General features: G+C 39.6%; 1 protein-coding gene across 2 annotated transcripts in view; it reads right to left on the reverse strand.

The window, feature by feature from the left end:
• The window catches only part of ITGA2 (integrin subunit alpha 2), a 70,619-nt gene that overhangs the window by 21,322 nt on the left and 28,169 nt on the right, over positions 1-21,128 (reverse strand). Inside the window, exons 3-15 of one of the 2 annotated variants that reach the window (XM_061469400.1) lie at positions 20,393-20,502; positions 19,178-19,269; positions 15,402-15,516; positions 14,862-14,989; positions 13,615-13,763; positions 12,499-12,649; positions 12,065-12,230; positions 9,874-9,947; positions 8,391-8,529; positions 6,395-6,540; positions 5,559-5,702; positions 3,286-3,489; positions 2,374-2,510 (exon numbers count right to left, since the gene is read on the reverse strand). In XM_061469400.1, the coding sequence (XP_061325384.1) occupies positions 2,374-2,510; positions 3,286-3,489; positions 5,559-5,702; positions 6,395-6,540; positions 8,391-8,529; positions 9,874-9,947; positions 12,065-12,230; positions 12,499-12,649; positions 13,615-13,763; positions 14,862-14,989; positions 15,402-15,516; positions 19,178-19,269; positions 20,393-20,502 (1,755 nt within the window). Of the gene's footprint in view, positions 1-2,373; positions 2,511-3,285; positions 3,490-5,558; positions 5,703-6,394; positions 6,541-8,390; positions 8,530-9,873; positions 9,948-12,064; positions 12,231-12,498; positions 12,650-13,614; positions 13,764-14,309; positions 14,403-14,861; positions 14,990-15,401; positions 15,517-19,177; positions 19,270-20,392; positions 20,503-21,128 lie in introns of those variants that run through there. The other variant, XM_061469401.1, reaches the window with a different exon arrangement.

Here is a 21,128-nt window from a genome sequence, read left to right on the forward strand (position 1 = left end):
TATTTTTCTTTGCATAAAAGTGATTTTTTTTTAATAAAATAGCTTTCAGTAATGACAATAAATACTTCATTATGTCAAATTAATGGATAATCAATGTGTTTATCCTGATGTTCTAATCCTTCCCTGAAGATAACAGAGGACAGAGCCCTTGTCCTGTTTGCCTAACAAGCAACCTTCTGCTCCTTTAGGGAAGTTACTGACCTCTTCTGGGAGGGTGAAGAAGGGTAATAAGGTAATGCTTTAGTTTAATTAATAATCTAATTTTCCAGAAAAACAACTTTCATGTAATTAATCAAGATTTTGAAAAACAGTTTCAAAGGAACCCTGCATGTAAAAACCAAACCAAACACTTTAATCAAAAGTGAAATGCATTAATCAGACCAAATGCTAGTGTGAAAGAAAAATGAGCATCTTCATTAATCAAATCTAAAAAAAAAAATTCTGGTACTTCAAGGAGCACCATTTTATTTAATGAAATGCACACCAGCAGCATTTTATTGTGGACCGAAGGTCCAAACTGACCATTTTTGATAATCTTGTTTCATTATGAAATAAGTAGCAATTTAGTGATTTTTTTTTCTTCTTACAGTGGGGAGTCTCAGGTGAAAAGACAGGTGACAGATAGTAAAGCAAGCTGTATTTTAATTTAGCTTCTCAAGCAAGTAGTGGAAAACACACAGTACTTAGGGAGGCAGAGGATTTGGGTTCTGTGAAGCCTTTCTTTATTTTCTGAAAGTACTCAGATTGCTCTGGCAAAGGCCAGAAAAGATGGGCTTCTTGCCAGAAATAAGTGCCAACTCTTTCACTGCTTTCTGTCCTTACCCTACAAGGTTAGCCTCTCCCCCATATCAGCCTGCCAGCTGGTAAAGTTCATGCAGGTTGTTTGGAAAGTGGTAACACCTGTCTCAGGCTCGGCTATCAAAGCCACTATGGCTACTGAAGTACAACCTGCTGTTACAAGGAATCACAGAATGGTTTGGGTTGGAAGGGACCTTAAAGACCACCTGGTTTCTATCCCCTGCCATGGGCAGGGACACCTTCCACTAGACCAGGTTGCTCCAAGCCCCTGGTCTTGAACACTGTGAGGGATGGGGCAGCCACAGCTTCTCTTGGCAACCTCTGCCAGTGCCCCACCACCCTCACAGGAAGAACTTCCTAATACCTAATCTAAATCTACCCTCTCCTTGGCACCACATGCCCTTGTAAAAAGTTCCCTCTCCAGATTTCTTGTAGGCCCTTTATGTACTGGAAGATTGTTATAAGGTCTCTGAAGCCACCTCTTCTTCAGGCTGAATAAGCCCAATTCCCTCAGCTGATCTTACTAGGAGAGGTACTACAGCCTTCTGTGGTCATCTTTGTGGCCCTCCACTGGGCTCACTCCAACAGGTCATGTTGTTCTTGGTCCACAAGGTTCCCCTTGTGTTGGAGGCTCCACAGCTGGATGCAGGGCTGCAGGTGGGATCTCATGAGAGCAGAGTAGAGGCAGGATCACCTCCTTCAACCTGCTGCTCATATTCCTTTTGATACAGCCCAGCATATGGTTGGCTTTCTGGGCTCTGACTGCACACTGCCAACTCATGCTCAGCTTTGCATCAAAAAACACCAACTCCTTCTTCTCAGGGCTGCTCTCAATCCATTCTCTGCCCAGCCTGTATTTGTGCAGGACCTTGCACTTGGCCTTAACTGAACTTCATGAGGTTGGCACTGGCCCACATCTTGACCCTGTCAAGGTCTCTCTGGATGGCATCCCTTGCAGTGTGTCAACCACACCACACAGCTTAATGTTGTTGACCGACTTGCCGAGGGCACATCAATCCCAGTGTCCATGTCGCTAACAAAGATGTTGAACAGGATCAGTCCCAGCACTGACCCCTGAGAAACACCACTCATTTCTTGTCTTCAGCTGGACATTGAGCCATTGACCACAACTCTGAGTGTGACCATACAGCCAGTTCCTTACCCACAAAATGGATCCACAAATAACTCTCAAGCAAGCCCTATTCCCTGCTGCTGCCCCTTCCCTATGGACCATGTGTCTGCACAGCAGCAGCAGCAGGTAGGGGTGTCTCCTGGCCCTCCTCACCTGGGCCCAGGACACTCCTGGCAGTCTCTGCCATCTGGCTTTCCCTGAATGCCCTAGCTCTGCCTCCCCATGCTGCCTTGGCTTTCAATGGTTTGATGATACATGCTTAAAAGAGGTTTAGTCTAATGGTGTTTTTCAGATACCTACGACAGCACTGGTGAGGCAGTAAGTGTGTTAGCTCTGAACACATGGAATAAAAGAGCTGTTTGTTTGTTTTGCTGTTTAATTAACTAAATGCTCAACTTGCATCTGAATCATTAAGCACTTCCTTTCTAAAAAAGTTTACCAACCATAGCAGAATCACATTTCCGTCAGCACCAACTGATAAGTCAGTAATGTCATTGTCATCTAAGTCTCTATGGCCATCTACTGATCTTCCGAAGAATTGGAGCCGTTGTCCAAAAGCAGAGTCCGATCCTAAAATTTTCTGGGGAAGAAAGTTTGGATACTGAGTTTGCCACAAGCATGCTTAAGTCTGTAGATAGTAGCCTAAGCAACAGATTTTCACTCACACTCCCTGTATATACAATGTATTGTTTAAATGAAGTGTTTTTGTGGATGTTTTCTCCAATGCTTTTAAGCACTTTTTCCTCCTCTGTTGGAGCAGACAATGGACTGGATTTTTCTGTCTTGGGAGCAGATCAACTAACTGACTGCTGTATGCCAGCTAGTACTTACTGGAAACTTTTTAATCTTACATTGAGCAACTCAAGGAATAGGAAGCTTAACAGAACTTCTAACAAATGCTTTCTGCAACTAGAAAGTCTGCATGGAAAAGTGACATTAAAATTGCCATTATATTAGCATATAGGATATGCAAAGACTCTTGAAAGTATTTTAATTTAATACTACATATTTATAATTTACAGAGCTGGGATTTATTTAATTTTCATTGCTGTAAATCAGCTCTAAAAACCTGAATAATGGATGTCCAAAACTGCATTGGAAATTAGGTTACTTCATACACAGACACCAAAAGTGGTAAGAGGCTCAGATGGAGCATCTTTTCCTCTATATGCTTCAGTTATAAGCACCACAACATCAACCAGAATGGGCTGAGGCACGAAACTTGAAATAAACCAGGAAAATAACACTAGTCCTTTAAGAGGATGAAATAATAGCCAACTGACAGAAAATCCTTCTGTTTGCATCTAGCAGAATTAAAGGCACTGAGTACAGCATTATGCAACAAAGCTATTTACCTGAGAATATTTGGTACGTATAGTCTTTTGAAATCCATTGTAAATGTAAATTGCTCCAGAGTTTTGGTTTTCCAGTGGTGCGCCTATTACAATATCGTTAAAGCCATCCAAATCAATATCTGCAAGTGTTGTGATTGCTGATCCAAAGCGAGCATTTTCTGACCCCTGTGGACCTTCCAAGAGTGCTTGCTGATCCAAAACTCCCTTTAAAAAAGGAAAAAGAAGAAACAGCAAAATCACTATCATTGCACCAGATTAGACAAAGGAGTAGTATCTATGTGCATTGTTTCTTGTTTCTGTTTTCCAGTACATTCCCCCTGGACTGCTCAACCCTGAATTCCTTCCCCATTGTATTGTCCATTCACTTTGCATTATGTCCCAGAATCTTGGCAAGCATTACACAGCAAAATCAAAGCATGCTATGCAAAGCACTAACAGCAAATATAACCATATGCATGAAGCTTAAATGCTCTCGCTGTCCTCATCTGACTGTTCTGAAAGTTTCACAATACATTGAAAAATACAGTTTCCAGTTTTGGATTACAATTTTTATGCAAAGGGAATAGAAATTATGTAACTGGACATAATTCTTTGAAACAGAAATGGAATTTCCTAACTAAACTAATGCAAAAAACATGTGTCCAAATGCTAAACTCCTGACCTCTGCAGTGCAAATGAAGAAAGAAAGAAAGATTGGAGATCTTTATAGTTAAATAATCACATTTACACTAGCTTAAATTCAGCTCTCTGGCAAGTATCATTCTCATCTTTAACCTCAGTTATCATACTGTGCTTAAAATTTTAGAAATACAGGCCAAGTCATTTATGAAAAAACACCAGAAAACTTATTTGCGCAACACAGACAAGCTGCACACAAAACCGGGTTCCTTAAAAATAATAAAAAAATATTTTTTTCATTATACTTTTAAATAATCTTAAACCTTATTTTTGACAAAGACTAAAAGTTGTAAGGATAGTCTTCCCATTTATTCAGTTTCAAAACATGGAAAAAAAACCCTTTCATCTTTCTTCCCCATTTTGTGTCTAATTCCACAGTCAAAGACCAACATCAACTGCCAGCAGCACCACTTCCAGCACCTCCATCTACCCTGAAGTTTCTTTAGCATATACAGTTTCCTGTGGCTCTGTGAGATGCTGCTGAAGAGGATGGTCCTTCTCTATTCATTTGATTATGATCTACCTAGTTAAAAAGACCATGTTCTGTTTTCTCTGATGGATGATGGGTATTAATTTACTTTGATATCCAGATGTCCAGTGATTGCTTGAAAGACTGTTCAAAAGTACCAGAGGCTTGAGGACTATTAGTACAGATATTCTGAAAACAGTACAGGTCTGAATAAAAAAATACAGTCAGTCAAGCATCAGACAAATAACACTGAACAAAGGAGACAACATGAGTAATAGCAACCATCCAGTGTGAAAGTCTACAAACAATACAGAAGCTGGCAAAAGAGCATTTATTAGAACTGTTTGGGGAATACTGTTAGGTGTTAAACAGATTTGCCAAAGTCAAATGGAAAATGATTAATTAGCAAAAAGCTTGAGCTAAGTTTTTCAGAGAAATGGTCAATCTTGTGTTTGTGTACAGTGCCTTCCACAGCACCTAAAATCAGGACCAGGAAGCCACCTAGAACAGCAGCCCCCTGGTCACTAGTAGTGATTAGCTACTAACTTGCTTATTGACTCCATTTTGGCCTGTGCCAGCTGGTTTATTTCCAGATTATGTGCGCAAACAGTTCTGGGGAAAGTCTGCAGCTGCTCCTGAAAGCAGAATAGGCAAGATCGCACTGAAAGGGCTCCATCCACAGTCCTCTAACCAGGCAGTCTTGGCACAATTTAACCCTGCCCTTGTGCCACAGCTTGGGAAAAGCACGTGCTCCTTTCTCGTTACAAAACTACCACTCACAGTATTTCTAATGCTTTGAAAAAGATACAGTAAATAGCGACTTAGGCCCTGAAGAGGCTTTAGCATGCACGTGGCCAGTCTGCTTTGGAAGAAGCTAGTCCGAAGCAATGCCAGCTTGAGCCAGTCTTCTGCAACATGTAACTGCAGTGCAGATCACCCTTCCGCTCACGCTCTGATTTAACAGAATAGATATTGCCACTAAGTACTGTGGCAATTTGTACCGCTTTTTCCTTGATAAAACTGTAGTCCAGGGAAAAGCAGTAAATCCCTCCAGCTACGTATCAGCACTTATCATGGATGGAGAGGCAAGATGCTTATGCCAGCTTTGCTACAGTGCCATTCTTACCTTTGTGATGGAAAACATGTATACTCTCCCTTCCTCTTTCTTCAGGTCATTCATAAACATTGGTGCACCCACAAGCAGCACATCTGTCACAGAATCCCTGTTAACGTCCACTGAACACACTACACTGCCAAAGTAGGAGCCAATCTGAAATCAGTAGTAAGAGATTTTGAAAAGCATGTTTTAACACCTTACTCAAAAAATTTACACTCAGAAATAGTCCAATACTAATGAGTGAACCTACCCATTGGAATGAAATTACTATATAACATACTTCAGTGTTTGAAGAACCATATCCTTATAATGTGTCCACTGTTTCTGCCCAGTAGTGGCTGCTACGGCTTTACTACTCGGCAATAAGAACGTAAACAGAGAACAAGCTATGGGAAGTATGGGTTTTTTATATTAAACTGTGTGCACGAAACAACCTGATTTCTGGTTGTCTTACAAACATACAAAACCAAAATAATGTAAAATCACTGCTATTTTCCAGATGAAGAAAAAGAGAATGAGTTTCTAAATCTCTCTTTTGATGTCATCTATTTCACAACTTCTTGGGCCAAGTGGAGCTCACTGAGCCTCTCCCAATCAGAAGTGTTGACAAATAAGACATTAAGCAGCTTTGTACATTATCTTTTACCACTAACTGGATGTCTTCCTAAAATACTGTTTAAGAATTACAGTTAACTTCATTGAAATAGTCTAGAGGCAGAAAAAAGTTCAAGTGGATTCTAAATGCATTGCAAGAAAGGAATTTTCAAAACAAATTGCAGTTTACTGCTGTGTCAATAAGAACAGATGCTTGCCAAAATCCGCATTCATGACCAAAATACACTTGCCTGCTCGCCTCTCTGGGACTGCACAATTGTGATATTACCATCACTGTCAACATCATAAATCACTATTCTGCCAGTGTAGTTGGATCTTGGAGCACCAGCAACAAAATAGGCGGAGCTCTGAGTTGAGAGAACAGCAACAGAATAACCTAGGGAAAGAAGCCAACATTTAACATGTGTAGGAGACCGTTAACTAGAAGCTGTCAGTTGGTTATCCATAAAGGTGCAGAGGATGAGTCAATCTGGTATGTTAAGTCAAAGAGACTGATGCTTCCAGACAAGAAGTGAAGCTGTCACATATGCATCAAATTTGCAATAGTCTTCTGGAAAGAACAATGACACACAGATCAAGTTGAAACAGGTTTGCAGAATAGCATGGACAATAGTTTAGCCTACACAGACCACAAAAATGTCATGCTTGTGAAGGAGGTAGGAAAAAGAGTGCAAAGAATGAAGAAAAAAAGAAGAAATATGAGATGAACATTTGGGCCAGCCTTCAAAGTAGGGAGGAACACCTAGCTTCTGCAAAGCTTGCAGTGCAGTTTCCCACAGCTCACCAAACCACAGCCCAATGCTTTGGCTGAATAGAACACGCTATATTAGTACTTGTCAGCTGAAGGGCTTAGTTTGATTGAAGTTCTTTGAACATTTTAATCCTCGTTCCCATTATTCTAACATTATTTGCTTTCAGGAAACTTCTAATACCTGCAAATATTTTAAACATGTATTAGCACTATAAATCTAGCATTAGTACATATTTTGCATTTCTGTGGTTTAATTACAGCAAATTTATTTTAACAGAAGAAAACAAATTCATCCTTTATAAAGACTATAAACTGAATAACAAAATCCCAGTAATTGGGCAGAATGTGCAGGTCTTTAGTAAACTACCAGACAATGTGAGAAGCACAGTCTAAAAGGATTATGTTTTCATCATCACATATACCAGCCTAATTCAGGTGTGTGTTCACCGTTTTTCTAGGGAAAGAACACCACTGGAAACTTGAAGTTCAACAAGCAATAACAGGCCAAGATTTTATTCTGAAAGATAAGGCCACATGCTCCTAAGTAAGACAGCATACAGCCATTTCAAGTGTGAGGGTTCAGTACAGAACAGGGGCTAATCTAGCAAGCTGTGATATGGTAGCTCCCCTAATGGAAGGTGTCCCTCCCCATGGCAGAGGGGTTGGAACTAGATGATCTCTTAAGATCCTTTCCAACCCAAATCATTCTATGATTCTATGATTTAGAAGGGGCTTCCCCAAGCTCGCGAGAGAGACCTGGTATGGAGAGCTCTTGGCTGGGGATAGAAGGAGGTTAGAAGGAAAATGAAGAGATAGAAAAGACAACTGCATTGTTTGCTTCAAAAATATTAAGGCCAGTATTCTAAAAGTTCCTTGTGGAGACGTGATGGAAGGAAATTACCTTATCTTTTAAAAATTATTCCAGAAAAGGGAGGAATAGAAATTCTGAGGAGATCAGACAGGCAGAAGAGCAACTGCTCATTAGTTTACATTTAGATTTATTCATTATGCTGGATACAAGTAATGCTAAGCCATAGGGAAAACAGCATGTTATTTGCAAGAATAGCATCTCATTAAATAACATGAAGGATAAGTTAGTCATATGTGCTTAATGTAGCAGCATTATTCAGGGATAAATCACCAGAGCAGGCACATTATAGGTTTGCAGAAAACACTTCAATGATCTGAGAAGACAAACTGACTGGCTTTACTGGGTCACAAAAACACATGTCAGAAAACATATGGGCCTTGTAAATGAGACCTCTATTAATCTGCAGCAATACTCCTGAAACTAAACTGAATTGGATAAGGCCAAGAAAAGCATAAGAACAGATGAAACAACAGCAAGTCAATTCAGTTCAGTCAATTCTGAAATCAGTTCTTAACAGGAATCTGGCTAGAGCAGAATTTTCTAAGTTATTCAGAATCTCAATGAAGGTTTGATATGTGTCCAGATTTGTATTTCAGCTCCTTACCTAGGTAAGAACTATGATTTCTGTCCTGTAGGATCTTCTCAAACACGTGGCTTGGAAAGGTGGTGACTATCTCTGAAGACTCCTGTACTACTGTTCCACTCCAGTCATAGGCCCCAACGGCGCCCAGCAGCAGAACATCCTTTAAAAAATAAAAATCAACATTTTAGAACTACCTATTTTAGAAAAATTTTTAGCAAAGCTGAAGTCATTATGCATAATTTCCTGCATTGCTGTGTTTAAGGCAGTGATTTACCATCTAATGGAAGCAGGTTACTGGAGCTGCTTATTGTTACAACTCACATGCATTAATTTATCACCCCTCTACTGCAAGAAGGTAAGTGACTGCTTTAGCTCCCATGGCACTCCAACTCAAGATGAAATGGGTTTATTTAAACACTGATAATTTTCTAAACATGTCCACCTTGATGTTGATCTTGCTTTATTCACTCATGATCTTCAGGAGACTGAGGATCACAAAAACAAAACTGTAAGAAAAAGCAAACCCCCCCTTTTTGTCAACAACAGTGCCAATGACAGGACACAAAAGCTGATGGAAAAAGATACAAAATTTAATTCCTTAAGTAAGGAGATGTCCTTGACAGAATGCTTAAAGATAAAATCCAAATTACTATGGCTTCTTATTCAGAATACTTCATACAGAAACACTTCGACTTGTACATGGAAAAGAAACATAGTTTAGATTTTTCATATTATTAAAATTCTTCACTGAACTGAGAGGTCGCTATAGCAAACTGCAATGAAAATAGGATATATAATTTTTCTGAAGAAACTCCCATATCTGTCTTAATTTTTGCCATTTCCTACCATCAAATGCTTGGTAAATTAAAACTTTAATTTGTGCAAATACAGCGATACAAGAAAGAAACAACCTCCCTGTATTTTCAGTTGAAAGCTGTTTGAACAACACTAGAATTTTACAAAGAGGACCTACTTGGTCAAGATAATCTTAAAATTTATTAGCATGAAAAATATATCTGCTTTACTATTCTAAGTAAAATATTCTTTTAAGAACTTATTAACTTTATAAATATTAGGCAAATTCTTTTCAGACTTGATTTATCTATATCTTGGTGACTGCCTAGAAATATACCAGCTTTAAAATATGGTTTCAATTTCTATGAGTTACTCAACTGCAAACTATTAACTTGGGGAAATTGAATTTTTCATGCTACATGAAATCAGAAATCACTGAAATCACTGGATTAACACCTCTCAAAATCATTGCATAAAAGAAACACTCAAGTTGACAAGTTAACGTAATTTTTTAAATTTTAGAGATATACAAGCTACTAGAAGTAATTTTTGTGGTATACAATTAAAAGAAAAGATGATAATTTGACATTCCTCTGCTTGCAAAAACATTAGTCAGAATGGTTTTTGTGTCTTGTTTTGTTGCACTTCTAAACATTCATGTCGAGATAATTACATCACACTTTATCATTAAATAATTAAAATCACATACCTGTTTTTGTGAGTAATATGCACTGAACCCCACCTGTGACATTTCCATTTGGAATGTATCACCTTGATCTGTACCTGGTAAAACAGATATTCATGTATCGTTAACCCTGTAGAACCAGACAAGAGAACCAATCTTGCTGCCTCAGTACAGCTACATACTGCTGTACATTATTTTTTTTTCCAAATCCACCAATTTTGATAAAATATTTCCAATGCTTACAAACAACAGAAATGTGAGACCTGATAAACTGTAGAATATTTGGAGAATTTAAATTAATTAATAAGATACAACCACAATACTATGAGTCCCTTCCAAAAAAGGCAGAAGACCATGATAAAGATGCCTTGAATCTGCTTGCACAGTCTTGTCACTGTAGATAACCTCTCTGTTTCCCAGGAAGCACTAATAATACACTGAAATTAGCAGCTTTAATAACTGGTATATTCATGACTTTCAAACAGAGTATGAATTATTATTGTCATATAAAACTTATAAAAACCTGTTGTAATTGTCTTGAAAAATCCTATGACATCCGGGAATATTTCCTAAACCAGACAGATGAGCCTCAAGGAAAGGGAATTCAATGGGAGTACTCAGCAAAACTCAAGAGGAGGAGGTCAAACTCCTTTGACTTCATTGAGTGCGCCCTCAGCAAGTTTGCTGATGACACCAAGCTCTGTGGTTCGGTTGATACCCTGGAGGGAAGGAATGCCATCCAGAGGGACCTTGACACGCTTGTGAGGTGGGCTGATGCCAACCTCATGAAGTTTAACCATGCCAAGTGCAAGGTCCTACACCTGGGTTGGAGCAATCCCAGGCACAGCTACAGGTTGGGCAGAGAAGTGATTCAGAGCAGCCCTGCAGAGAAGGACTTGGGGGTGCTGGTTGATGAGAAAATGAACATGAGCCATCAGTGTGTGCTTGCAGCCCAGAAAACCAACCGTATCCTGGGCTGCATCAAAAGGAGCGTGACCAGCAGGTCGAAGGAGGTGATCCTGCCCCTTTACTCTGCTCTTGTGAGACTTCACCTGGAGTGTTGTGTGCAGTTCTGGTGTCCTCAACATAAAAAGGACATGGAACTGTTGGAACAAGTCCAGAGAAGGGCCACGAGGATGATCAGGGGACTGGAGCACCTCCCGTATGAAGACAGGCTGAGAAAGTTGGGGCTGTTCAGCCTGGTTCTCCAGGCTGTTCAGCCTGGTTCTCCAGGCTGAACACCCTCCAGAAAGCTGTGTGGAGACCGCATAGCAGCCTTCCAGTATCTGAAGGGGTGTTATAAGGATGCTGGGGAGGGACTCTTCATTACAGACTGTAGTGACAGGACAAGAGTAACGGGTTAAAACTTAAACAGGGGAAGTTTAGACTGGATATAAGGAAGAAGTTCTTTACTGTGAGGGTGGTGAGGCACTGGAATGGGTTGCCCAGGGAGGTTGTGAATGCTCCATCCCTGGCAGTGTTCAAGACCAGGTTGGACGAGGCCTTGGGTGAGATGGTTTACTGTAAGGTGTCCCTGCCCATGGCAGAGGGGTTGGAAGTAGATCATCTTAAGGTCCTTTCCAACCCTAACTATTCTATGATATGCATCATAAGCCTGGTAAAGGACAGAGGTGAAAGAAGGGAAGATTTTATCCTGAGCACAGGAAGGTTGCAGCCAGGAAAAGCTCCTTAGGGAAGATTGAGAGCAGCTCACAGGTCTCTCAAGGAAGGTCTAAATTTGACATTAAAAAAGCTGAGTTTAGGGGTGACAAAGTGTCTCTTAGTCACTTCTACAGCACCTTCCTCCAAACAGTACACCTAGTCTTCTGATTTGTGTTTTAAGTTTACACTTGCTTTAATTCACACAGGTCAATCTGACAGGCATAAAGTTACCTTTACTCCTCCAGTGGTAATAGCTCTGAATACATTTGGAGCCATATGGACAAGCCCACAATGGATCCCTGAAGCCCATGACTGAAGTTTTCATCAACTGCAGAGTATTTTCCACAAACTGCAGAAACTAACTTGAAGCTCAAGCTTATTAGGGGTGGGATAGCTGGGGGAACACCTGCGCAAACCAGAGCCCTCCTGGGGAGCAGGGATCAGCCTGCAGTTCCAGGTGTCCCTTGCTTTCACAGTACTACACTGAGGTGAGCTAAATAAAATCTTTAGCTCATCAGCTGGGAAAATTTCAGAGACATTGAGAAGTATTTACCTTCTATACTAAAAATGCGCTCTCCAAGTGTTCCTGCTTCTTCCAGTAGTGCAGCCTCAGATGACACATTAAAGAAATACTTGTCTGTTGGATAACTAGCAATTCCTTTGATTTCTTTAATTAAGTTTTTAGTATCAAGCTCATGCCTGATTAAGTATCCCAAAACCTTGGGTAAAAAAAGAAAACAGAAAGAAGAGTGAAGGAAATCATGGTGTTAACTCCAATTTTATTTTTTTTTTTTACTTTTTCATCAGTTGAAGACAACCAGTATTTTGCTAGTTCATGGAGATTGATGCTAACTTAGTTTCAGTCTCATCACTGCAATAATGTGTGCATTATATACAACTTCTATATAGCATGTGTACTTTCATACATATACAACAAAATAATCTTTCAAAAACTGCAATAATATATATAATTATAGTATTACTTACAGCAATGCCAAATCTGGTTATGTTGTCTTCGTTGCATTTACCTATCACTGCTTTCAAGTTGGAGCCATCATGTGATTCACCATCGGTCACAACAACCATTACTTTCGTGGCTGTTGGACGTCCTCCTGATTCAGGTGAGAAGGCATGCTGTCTGTTACAAAATATTGGATTTATCACATGTCAATTTATAATGGAGAGAATTCAGTATATATACTATAATGAATGTGTCCATCACTGACTTTTTAATTTGTAAATTAACAATCTGCAACAAGAATTCATGTAATTGAATTACATCAGAAATGTAATCAAAGAAGTAGAGAAAAATCCAACTAGGATTGGGCATTATTTCTGATAAAAATGCACATGCCAGGGAAAATAATATTTTTTCTGCACAAGTGCTTCTAAGTAACAAAGGGTGAGTTTTTTTTTTTGTCAGAGCTATTAATGTTTTATAACACCAGAGTAGTCAGGAATTGGGTCCACCAAGTTCAAATATAAGAAGAGTATTAATAAAAGGTTCCTCAATACTACTGCAAATATCAACTCCACTGAAGACTGAGTATGTTCCCAAACAAATTTTTCAAGGCCATTTGATTCATTACGTATTTTGGCCTAGAGTTCTGTCCTGCAAAACAGCATCTTCCTACTGAGAAACAGACCTGGTTTGTATATGTATTCTGGCACAGCACATTTTCCATGCTGCTGGTGCTGCAATGACAAACTGACAACAGAACACCAATGTTAGTGGTCCCACTGAATCCCTAGATAAACCTTTTATTTCTTTTAATGGTTTTGTATCTTTCCTAAAAGCTTGTCCACAGTGTTCAATGAACTGTCGTATTTAGACATCTGTGACACCTCAAACAATTCTGTTCAGTACCAGAACTACTTTAGTGTAGGGTTTAACCCAATAGTTTTGAGCAAATTTAGTTTACTTATCCTTCTACTGTTTTGCATGTGGCACTCTAAATGTACCTGAATGATTCTGCCTGGTGCTGAGAACCTCCTCAGAGGCTCCAAGCATATGCACTCCCAGTGGGAATGAAATTCAGGATGTGCTCATTGTCTTGTAAGATAAGTTACAACAGTTGCACAGTAATCATCAGTATGTTTTACCTTGCATAGTCAATGGCTTTGAAAGTATTAGTGAGATCTCCTCCCTTCTGATACGTTCTCGCCATTGCTTTAACAACCTGATCCTTTGTTTCATATGTACTCAAGTTGAACACCACACGGGGATTATTAGCATACTGAATTAAACCCACCTATGCAATAAAGAAATTATGTTAGATCATCATGCATTACATTTACATATAATCATGACACTTATTTCTCTATCATGTTGGAGTAAAAGATCTGCAGAACACATGGGATGGGGTTATAATTTCCTTCCAACACATATAAAACCAATTAATATTAACAGGTTTGGAAAGCGAAGAAAGCTATAATGCTCTTGCACCTTATGTCATTTATTATGGACTACATTACGTTAATGCAAACAATCTGAAATAGTAGGCATTAAATGTTTGCTTGGTTACTTCTGGAAGAGCTGATGGATAGCGACAGTATGAAGAGCTCTGGGAAAAATGAGAAAATAACAAAAATTCTACAAGCTGACAGCACCTCAATCTGATCTCTTCTAAGAAAATCCTAAAGGTTAGTTACTTGACAGCACTGTAAACCCTATTTATTTTTAATAGAGGTGAAGCTAAAGACATAAGCTAAGTGCATTTAATATGAAAGAAAAAAAAGAGACAATGCTAAAGGTGAGGTTCAGAAAGGACTGAGTAGGAAGCCTAGCTTTTAAGCACCTCACTTCCAAACTAGCCCAAGGAAGAAGGCAGCCTTTGGGAGAGAGATTTCCAGTGCCCCAGTCTTTGTTCCCAGAACTGTTTATGGAAAATGGATAACTGCAAAGACAGAAAATGTTTAAAACAAAAAAAAAAAGCAAGTAGTAAAATTTTCCTTACCATCATCAAATTAAAAGGAAAAAGAACACAAAGGTCAGAGAGTAACCAAGCAGGAAAAACTATTTTAAAGATGCAGCAGTTGAAAGTAAGACCCATATGAAAAACCTGTAAAAATTCTATTCTACTTTCACCACATGCACACAGACTGTATTTTAATTACTTTCACACATAAGGAATGAAAGAGATCTGACTCCCCTAGCTATAACTTAGACTTTTATTTAAGTTGGTTTCGAAACAGGTTAGATGTGAAATAACAATACTGAAAGGTAAGGACAACAGCATAACCTGTGGCTTTGAGGGAGTACTGTAGTACACTTGGTTTCCTTTACATTTGCTGGCAAAACCCATTGTCTTTTTGTTTTTTGGTCTCTCTCTAAGAGGTCTGTGACTTACCTGGGTTTTGTTAAGGCCTATGTCTAAGCCTTGTACAAACTTTTTCAAAAATGCCCGCACTGCATCCCAGGGATAAATGCTGTTTGACTCATCACAAACCACCACGATGTCTATAAGGGAGGAACACTCTAAAAAATAAAAAGCAGACATTAAATACACTTTCAGTCTCAATACAATTCTTTGTCTAAATTCAGAGGTGCACAACTAGGTCTCACACAGGCAACACTTCAGATCAGGAAGCTTTTCCCCAGAATGAGGACTCAACAGAAGCATATGCAGATTTTGAGCCTGCAGTGGTGCTGTGCCTCTTAATTCAGAGGAGTGAGTCCATATTTATACTGGCATTGGGTCACAATTTGTAAGTCCTTACATGTGAATCACAGGACTTTGCTACTTGCACATATATTTTAAAAAACAAAACAAAACAAAAAAAAACCAAAACCCCAAAACCCCCACAAATTAGTAGTCCCTGACAGAACATATCTTGATTTTGTTTGATATGCCTTTTTAATAGAATCTGTTTTGCACATGTTATCTTACTTTGAATAGCAGGAGTAAAGCTTCGTAGGAGCTGGAAACTTGGATTGATTTCAGAACAGACTCCTGTTGCATAGTATTGGCTTCCACACTGCTGTGCCCACAAAGGACCACAAGTCTTAAAAGTAACAACAAAAAGAAACTATAAAAATGACAAATATTTGTCTTACTTCACCTGTACAGAAAAGCACAATAAGCAGAACTACAGCCATATAGGATCAGAGGAGCCCTCTTGGGTAATCAAGCAAAATCCCTTGCAATCACAGCGTATCCCTCTCACAGGCTTTCTCACTGAATGGATTTTCTATTCATGATCATCTTAGTGCCTCCTTCTGCAAGCTGGTCCCTCCAGACTATGCACAATTCTAACAACTAGGGAGTGTGACTTGGTCTGCAAGCAATCGGCGCTGCTTGAAGCCACCTGCTCTACAAGCTATAGTTTAAATCTTGGGTTGGTATTAGCACATTTGCAGAGGAGTTCTTCTACTAACCAGGAGGTGGCACCAGACCCACGAGCATGCAGGACGCTGCGAAGATGCAAGAGGTTTTCTTGTTTTTCTCTCGGTAAATCCGATTACCTCCAACAGTGCGAGCAGACTGAAGGGTTTAGTGATCAGTGAGCACACACACATATATTAGTTTGAGAAGCCTTGTTCCCAAGGGAAATTCACTTTGTGAAAATAGTTACAACCTAAATGTTTTCATCGTCTCAAGGGAGGGTGCAGCCACACGTTATGCACTGTCCCATTTAGCCCTCAGCTACATATTTCACTGCCTTTCAGGGAAAATAATCTTGCTTCTTTGCTGCAAATAATCTCTGTAAAAAGAAACTGGCTGCATGACAGCCACACCTCTGATATTAGAAGGATAGGTGCAAAAGTACCTAGATAAAGAAGATGGACACTGAGACAGTATTTTTTTAATGAGGATATTTGGGGGACCAGGAGGGATTTTCTTTTTGAATAAAAAAGATGTTAGGAACAGAAAATGCACCATCTCTATTTAGGAAGAGAAGAGAGAGTGAATGGCACTATTACCCTTTTCTCAAGAATATTGAAAAAAGAAAATTAAAGGCAGAAGTAAGTTGAAAATCACATATTGGTTTACCAGTGGTGGGCCACATCAAACTACCTTAACATATTTGAGAAGATGGCAGATTTTCTACAAGAGAAAGGAAATACATCTACATAATCTGATCTTGAGATAAGTGCTCTTTTTAGCTGCTACATGGGGCATGATTAGTTTTACTGGAAAAGATAGGTATTTGAAGAGGTGAGAGGTACAAAATGTCTATATCGGTAACACAGGTAACATAAAACTTCTATATTGGTAACTGTGAAGCTGGAAGAGTGCTACTAATCTTTAAATGAAAGCTGTTTTGTAATTTAAAGTTCTTTATAGATTAATCTCATTTGCCTATTTCTAGTTTCCTTTTATATTAATGGTAACTCAAAATTATGATGTTAATCTTTAATAAAAAAATAGAAATGTTCTAAAATGTTCTACTAAACTTCGCTGTTCTTAAAAAAAACAACAAAAAACCCCACATTCAAATGTTCTAGTGTTGTAACAGTTAGAGACTTAAGACGCAACATTGATACAGGGGAAACCTGGGAGATCACATACGAAGAACCGAGGAAGTTGAAAACTGGAATAGTAGAAAGGGGCATAGATGTGTCCTTAAGGACTAATGTTAAGAAATGTTGACATAAACTAGTTGCTCACTGAGTGGAAAAGTGAACAGCAGACTGATCAGGCACTGGCTGATTGCAGGGTGAGGTAAGCTTGCAGGGAGCATGCAAATCAAATATGGCCTAAAGATACGTGAAAAGAAGCACCTGCAGCTGAGACAGGGAAGTTAAAAATACACTATATAGTGCCCTAGGAACACTCATATGGAATACGGCAAAAATTTGTGTTTATTTAGCAAATCAAAGGACAAACGAGCAATTGTGGGGCATTAAATACATAGAGGAGATTTCACATGTTAAATACAGAAAGGAGATTTTACATGTAGGAGACAGGAGCTGTTCCTTTCAACTAAACACAAAGTACTTCCCCAGAACCAAACTGACAGAAACACAGATGAGAAATCTGGAAAGAAGATTGTTAACCATCAGTGAAATTCTTAAGCACCTTTCCAACAGGACTAAGCATGCCTCAGAAAAATGTAATGTGGAAATTGCTGCCCTGTACTTAGGATACCTGTGGGAAGCAATCACATGGCATCAAATTAGCTGAACCAGCAGGACTCACAAGCTACAGCACAGACATGCCAGGCTGGGTCATGCTCCAGCCAAGCAGTGCAAGGATGCAGCACAGACATGTGCAAGCTGAGATGGAGGCTGAAAAGCAGCCACGGGAGGAAGGAGCACAGTAATCTGGGGGGGGGGGAGGAAGAAGCTCTGAGCTAAACCAAAGAGTCCATCACAGAGGCCAGCTGCCAGAGATTGTGTCTCAGAGAGAAGCTGCGGCTGACAGCAGCCTGCAGCGACAATCTCCTCTTAGTTGTGGCAAGAATTAGACAACAAGTCCTGGAGCTTTTGGTATTTGTTGAGGCTAAGTCACAAATAAGCACCTGTCTAGTACCCCGTTTTCCTTATGTCAAAAAGAGCTCCGGTTGCCAAAGACATGGCTAACTGTTCATGTCTTACCATTCAGCGCAATTTTTTGTTACTTTATGAAATTTAAGGAGAGTCAATCAATAATGTATGGATCCAGAAATTATTTCTAACTGAGAGAAGTTCAAGTACTATTAGAAAATACAAGTTTTCCTGCGTGAGATGTGATTTAAAATCACTGCAATTACTGATACTGGTTAAAAGTGGGTATGCATAGGAGGGCTGCATTAACAGCAACCAAAGGTATTATCCAAGAGATAGAATAAGACTTTTCTAATCAGCGTCTTCTCAAAAAAACCATCAAGAAGAAAACTTGATGTATTTGAAGTTCTGATTAACTTTACTAACTCCAAGAATGCTGCTGGAAAGGTTGGAATTAGACTTAAGTACTTCACTGAACTGAGCTAGGTGGTAATGAAAATAATAAACATTTGAATATTTTTTGCAATTATTAGGAAGATGCAACACGTAAATGTGAAGCTGAAAGTGAATCTCAGAGTTCCTCTGCCTGCAATTTGTTGTTTCACTTAATTACTGCAATGATGCATCAAACTGGAATACACTTACACTGCAACAGTTTTCATGCTTATGGTTAGGATTGTAAAAAAGACTATTAAGAAGGCATCAACCTCCTTTCAGTTATGCAGTCTGTTTTACAGGCCCCAAGGAGACTGGTTTGCAAAACATACACATATTTTGTGTATATCCTCCAGCTTACCAACCAAATAAAACATATTGCAGATCCATGGAACTAGAAATGCTAACATCTCAGGGTAACAGCCTCTGTGCAAGCACATATGGAGGGAGGCAGACTCCATGCTGTCTTTTGAAAGTGTAACCAGAACTATACAAGACTGTCTTAGATACATGGTGGAAATATTCTTGCCTATGTTGTCTGACTCACTACAGAGTCTTTAGTTATGTGCCCTTCCACAGGATATTTATATAAATGATGGGAAGATTCCATAATTTTCCTGACTTTTAAACAGGTAATGACAGTAGGATGGAATATTTTAAAATATGCAAAATATGTACTAATCTATGCTGCATAATCAAATATATTCAACTTGGACTTATTAAAAAAAAATGCGGAGAATTCTAGTCTCTTCATTGTCCTCAGGAATTTCTGTGTGTATTGCATATGTCCTTGATACATACCAAAAATCCTCCGGTTTTTGAGTTCTGTATCAGAGTTAACCCAAGGTTCATGACTTCCTTTATCTCAGTCACATTTGAAATATTTATTAGGGCTGAAAGAAAAAAAGATTAAGTAATGACAGAATAGTAAATAAGATATAGAAGCAATTTAGTAAGTTAGAATTCATTTTCAAAATCTTGATTTCTCAGGATCTAAGATTCCTTTTCCAAATGGCTGCCTATGATTCTGACACGAAAGGAACAAAAGCTAATCTTCATCAAAAATTTACTAACTGTTAACTATAGACATGAATTCAGCATGTCCATTTAGAGGACCTGCACTTGAGGGAGCCAAGAGCAACAGGGAGGAAGAAATGGTATTTTTGTGTATTTTTGACTAGCTGAGTTGCTGCAGCTGAGCAGCTACTGTTACATTCCTCAGGACACCAGACTCCTCCGATCCAGTATCAGGCTTTAGACAAAAACGTGGAAGGAGTGGTGGAGGACAGAAATGATCTGCACCACATATAAACATAAAACAGGCATTGCAGCACACGCTGCTGCCCTGTATTTTCACTGTATCCAAAAGTGAATCCTATTTCACGCCCAGTTTGCAAACACAGAGAGGCAGAAAAGGCTTCCTGTGCACTCACACACTCGTCCCTCACGCAATCCACATTGGCAATTCCCCCTGGGTATCCCAGCATGGACCTCGCATCTGCATGATACCTGGACCTGAGGCGCCCCTCCGTTGGCTGGTCCAGCTGAGCAGTTTGCTAGTGCACATACACACAGATGCCAGGTTTGGGGAAGATGCAGACAGTCACTGCACTAGAGCCCCCACCAGTCCCTTGGCCTGTGATCCGTGGTTCTGCTCCAGCTGCCAGCATGGGGCCCTCCATGACACAGAGCCCTGGTCCTTCTGCCATCAGCTGGTTTTGGGACACATACTGTTCCCAGCCCATAGCTTGAGGTTAAAGACCCCAGTTGCTGCAGTATCTGGTGCTGAGATCAGAGGTCAGGACACGCATAGCCCAGCCTGACTCCAGCAGCTGGCACCAATTTTGGCTCACATACACACAGGTCTCACCTACAGCTGGCAGTGAGTCCTTGAAGCATTCACACACATATACAAACAGAGAGATAGTTAAAACTTTTAACAAGATAGATAGGCCTGGTATAAAACCAAGAAAAAAACTGAACAACTGTAGCAAGGCATTATTTGTTACAACTTACCTTGTAAATTCAGTTTTTTACATGTGGTTTTGGATGTACCAACAGGACATGCATAGATATCCCCAGTTCTGTTAGAGGGATAGCCACTCCAGGGTGAACCAACCAACAACCTAAAGTAACAGGAACTTCGTTAGGTCTTTAGTAACACTGGAAAAGTTCAGTAGCACTACTACATAGCACACTTTAGGCAACAGATAAAAAGGCTTTTACCAGATGTAGCACCTAAAGCACTCAAGAGTCTCCTCCAGAGCTGCTCCGAAGCTTTACTTGATGTAAATACAGTGGATTCAGCAGGGACAGCTTTGGTGGAGGAGCCTCTGGGGGTTAGGCTGCCTCAAATGCATTTACTGTTGTTTCTGTGACAGTCTGTCACAGTGTCAGAAGAAATACAGCCAAGATACTAATATATACAGATGCATATAAATTTTGAAATATATACATTGGCGATTGAGACACAAAAAAAATTGTCTCGCCAGTTAATAGTTAACTTAGTCCTTTTGAGTTGTTATTTTAGCCGATAAGAAGCATTTCCTGCAGGATCTGCTCAGCAGCAGTCAAATGCTTATGTCTGAGCTTGAGCACTAACACACCTTGACCACACTGAGTCAGAAAGAAAACACTGCAGGTGGTAACAGTCTGCTGCACAAAGTGTTTAATCCTGAACAAGAAAGTTAAGACTTAGGGTAATTTGTGCCTACTATACAAAGTGATTCATTTTCTCAGACTCTGTGTCTGC

Source organism: Pezoporus flaviventris, unplaced genomic scaffold, assembly GCF_033815535.1.
Source record: "Pezoporus flaviventris isolate CSIRO_AGI_PZ_B2104156 unplaced genomic scaffold, CSIRO_AGI_Pfla_v1 ptg000057l, whole genome shotgun sequence".
NCBI lineage: Eukaryota > Metazoa > Chordata > Aves > Psittaciformes > Psittacidae > Pezoporus > Pezoporus flaviventris.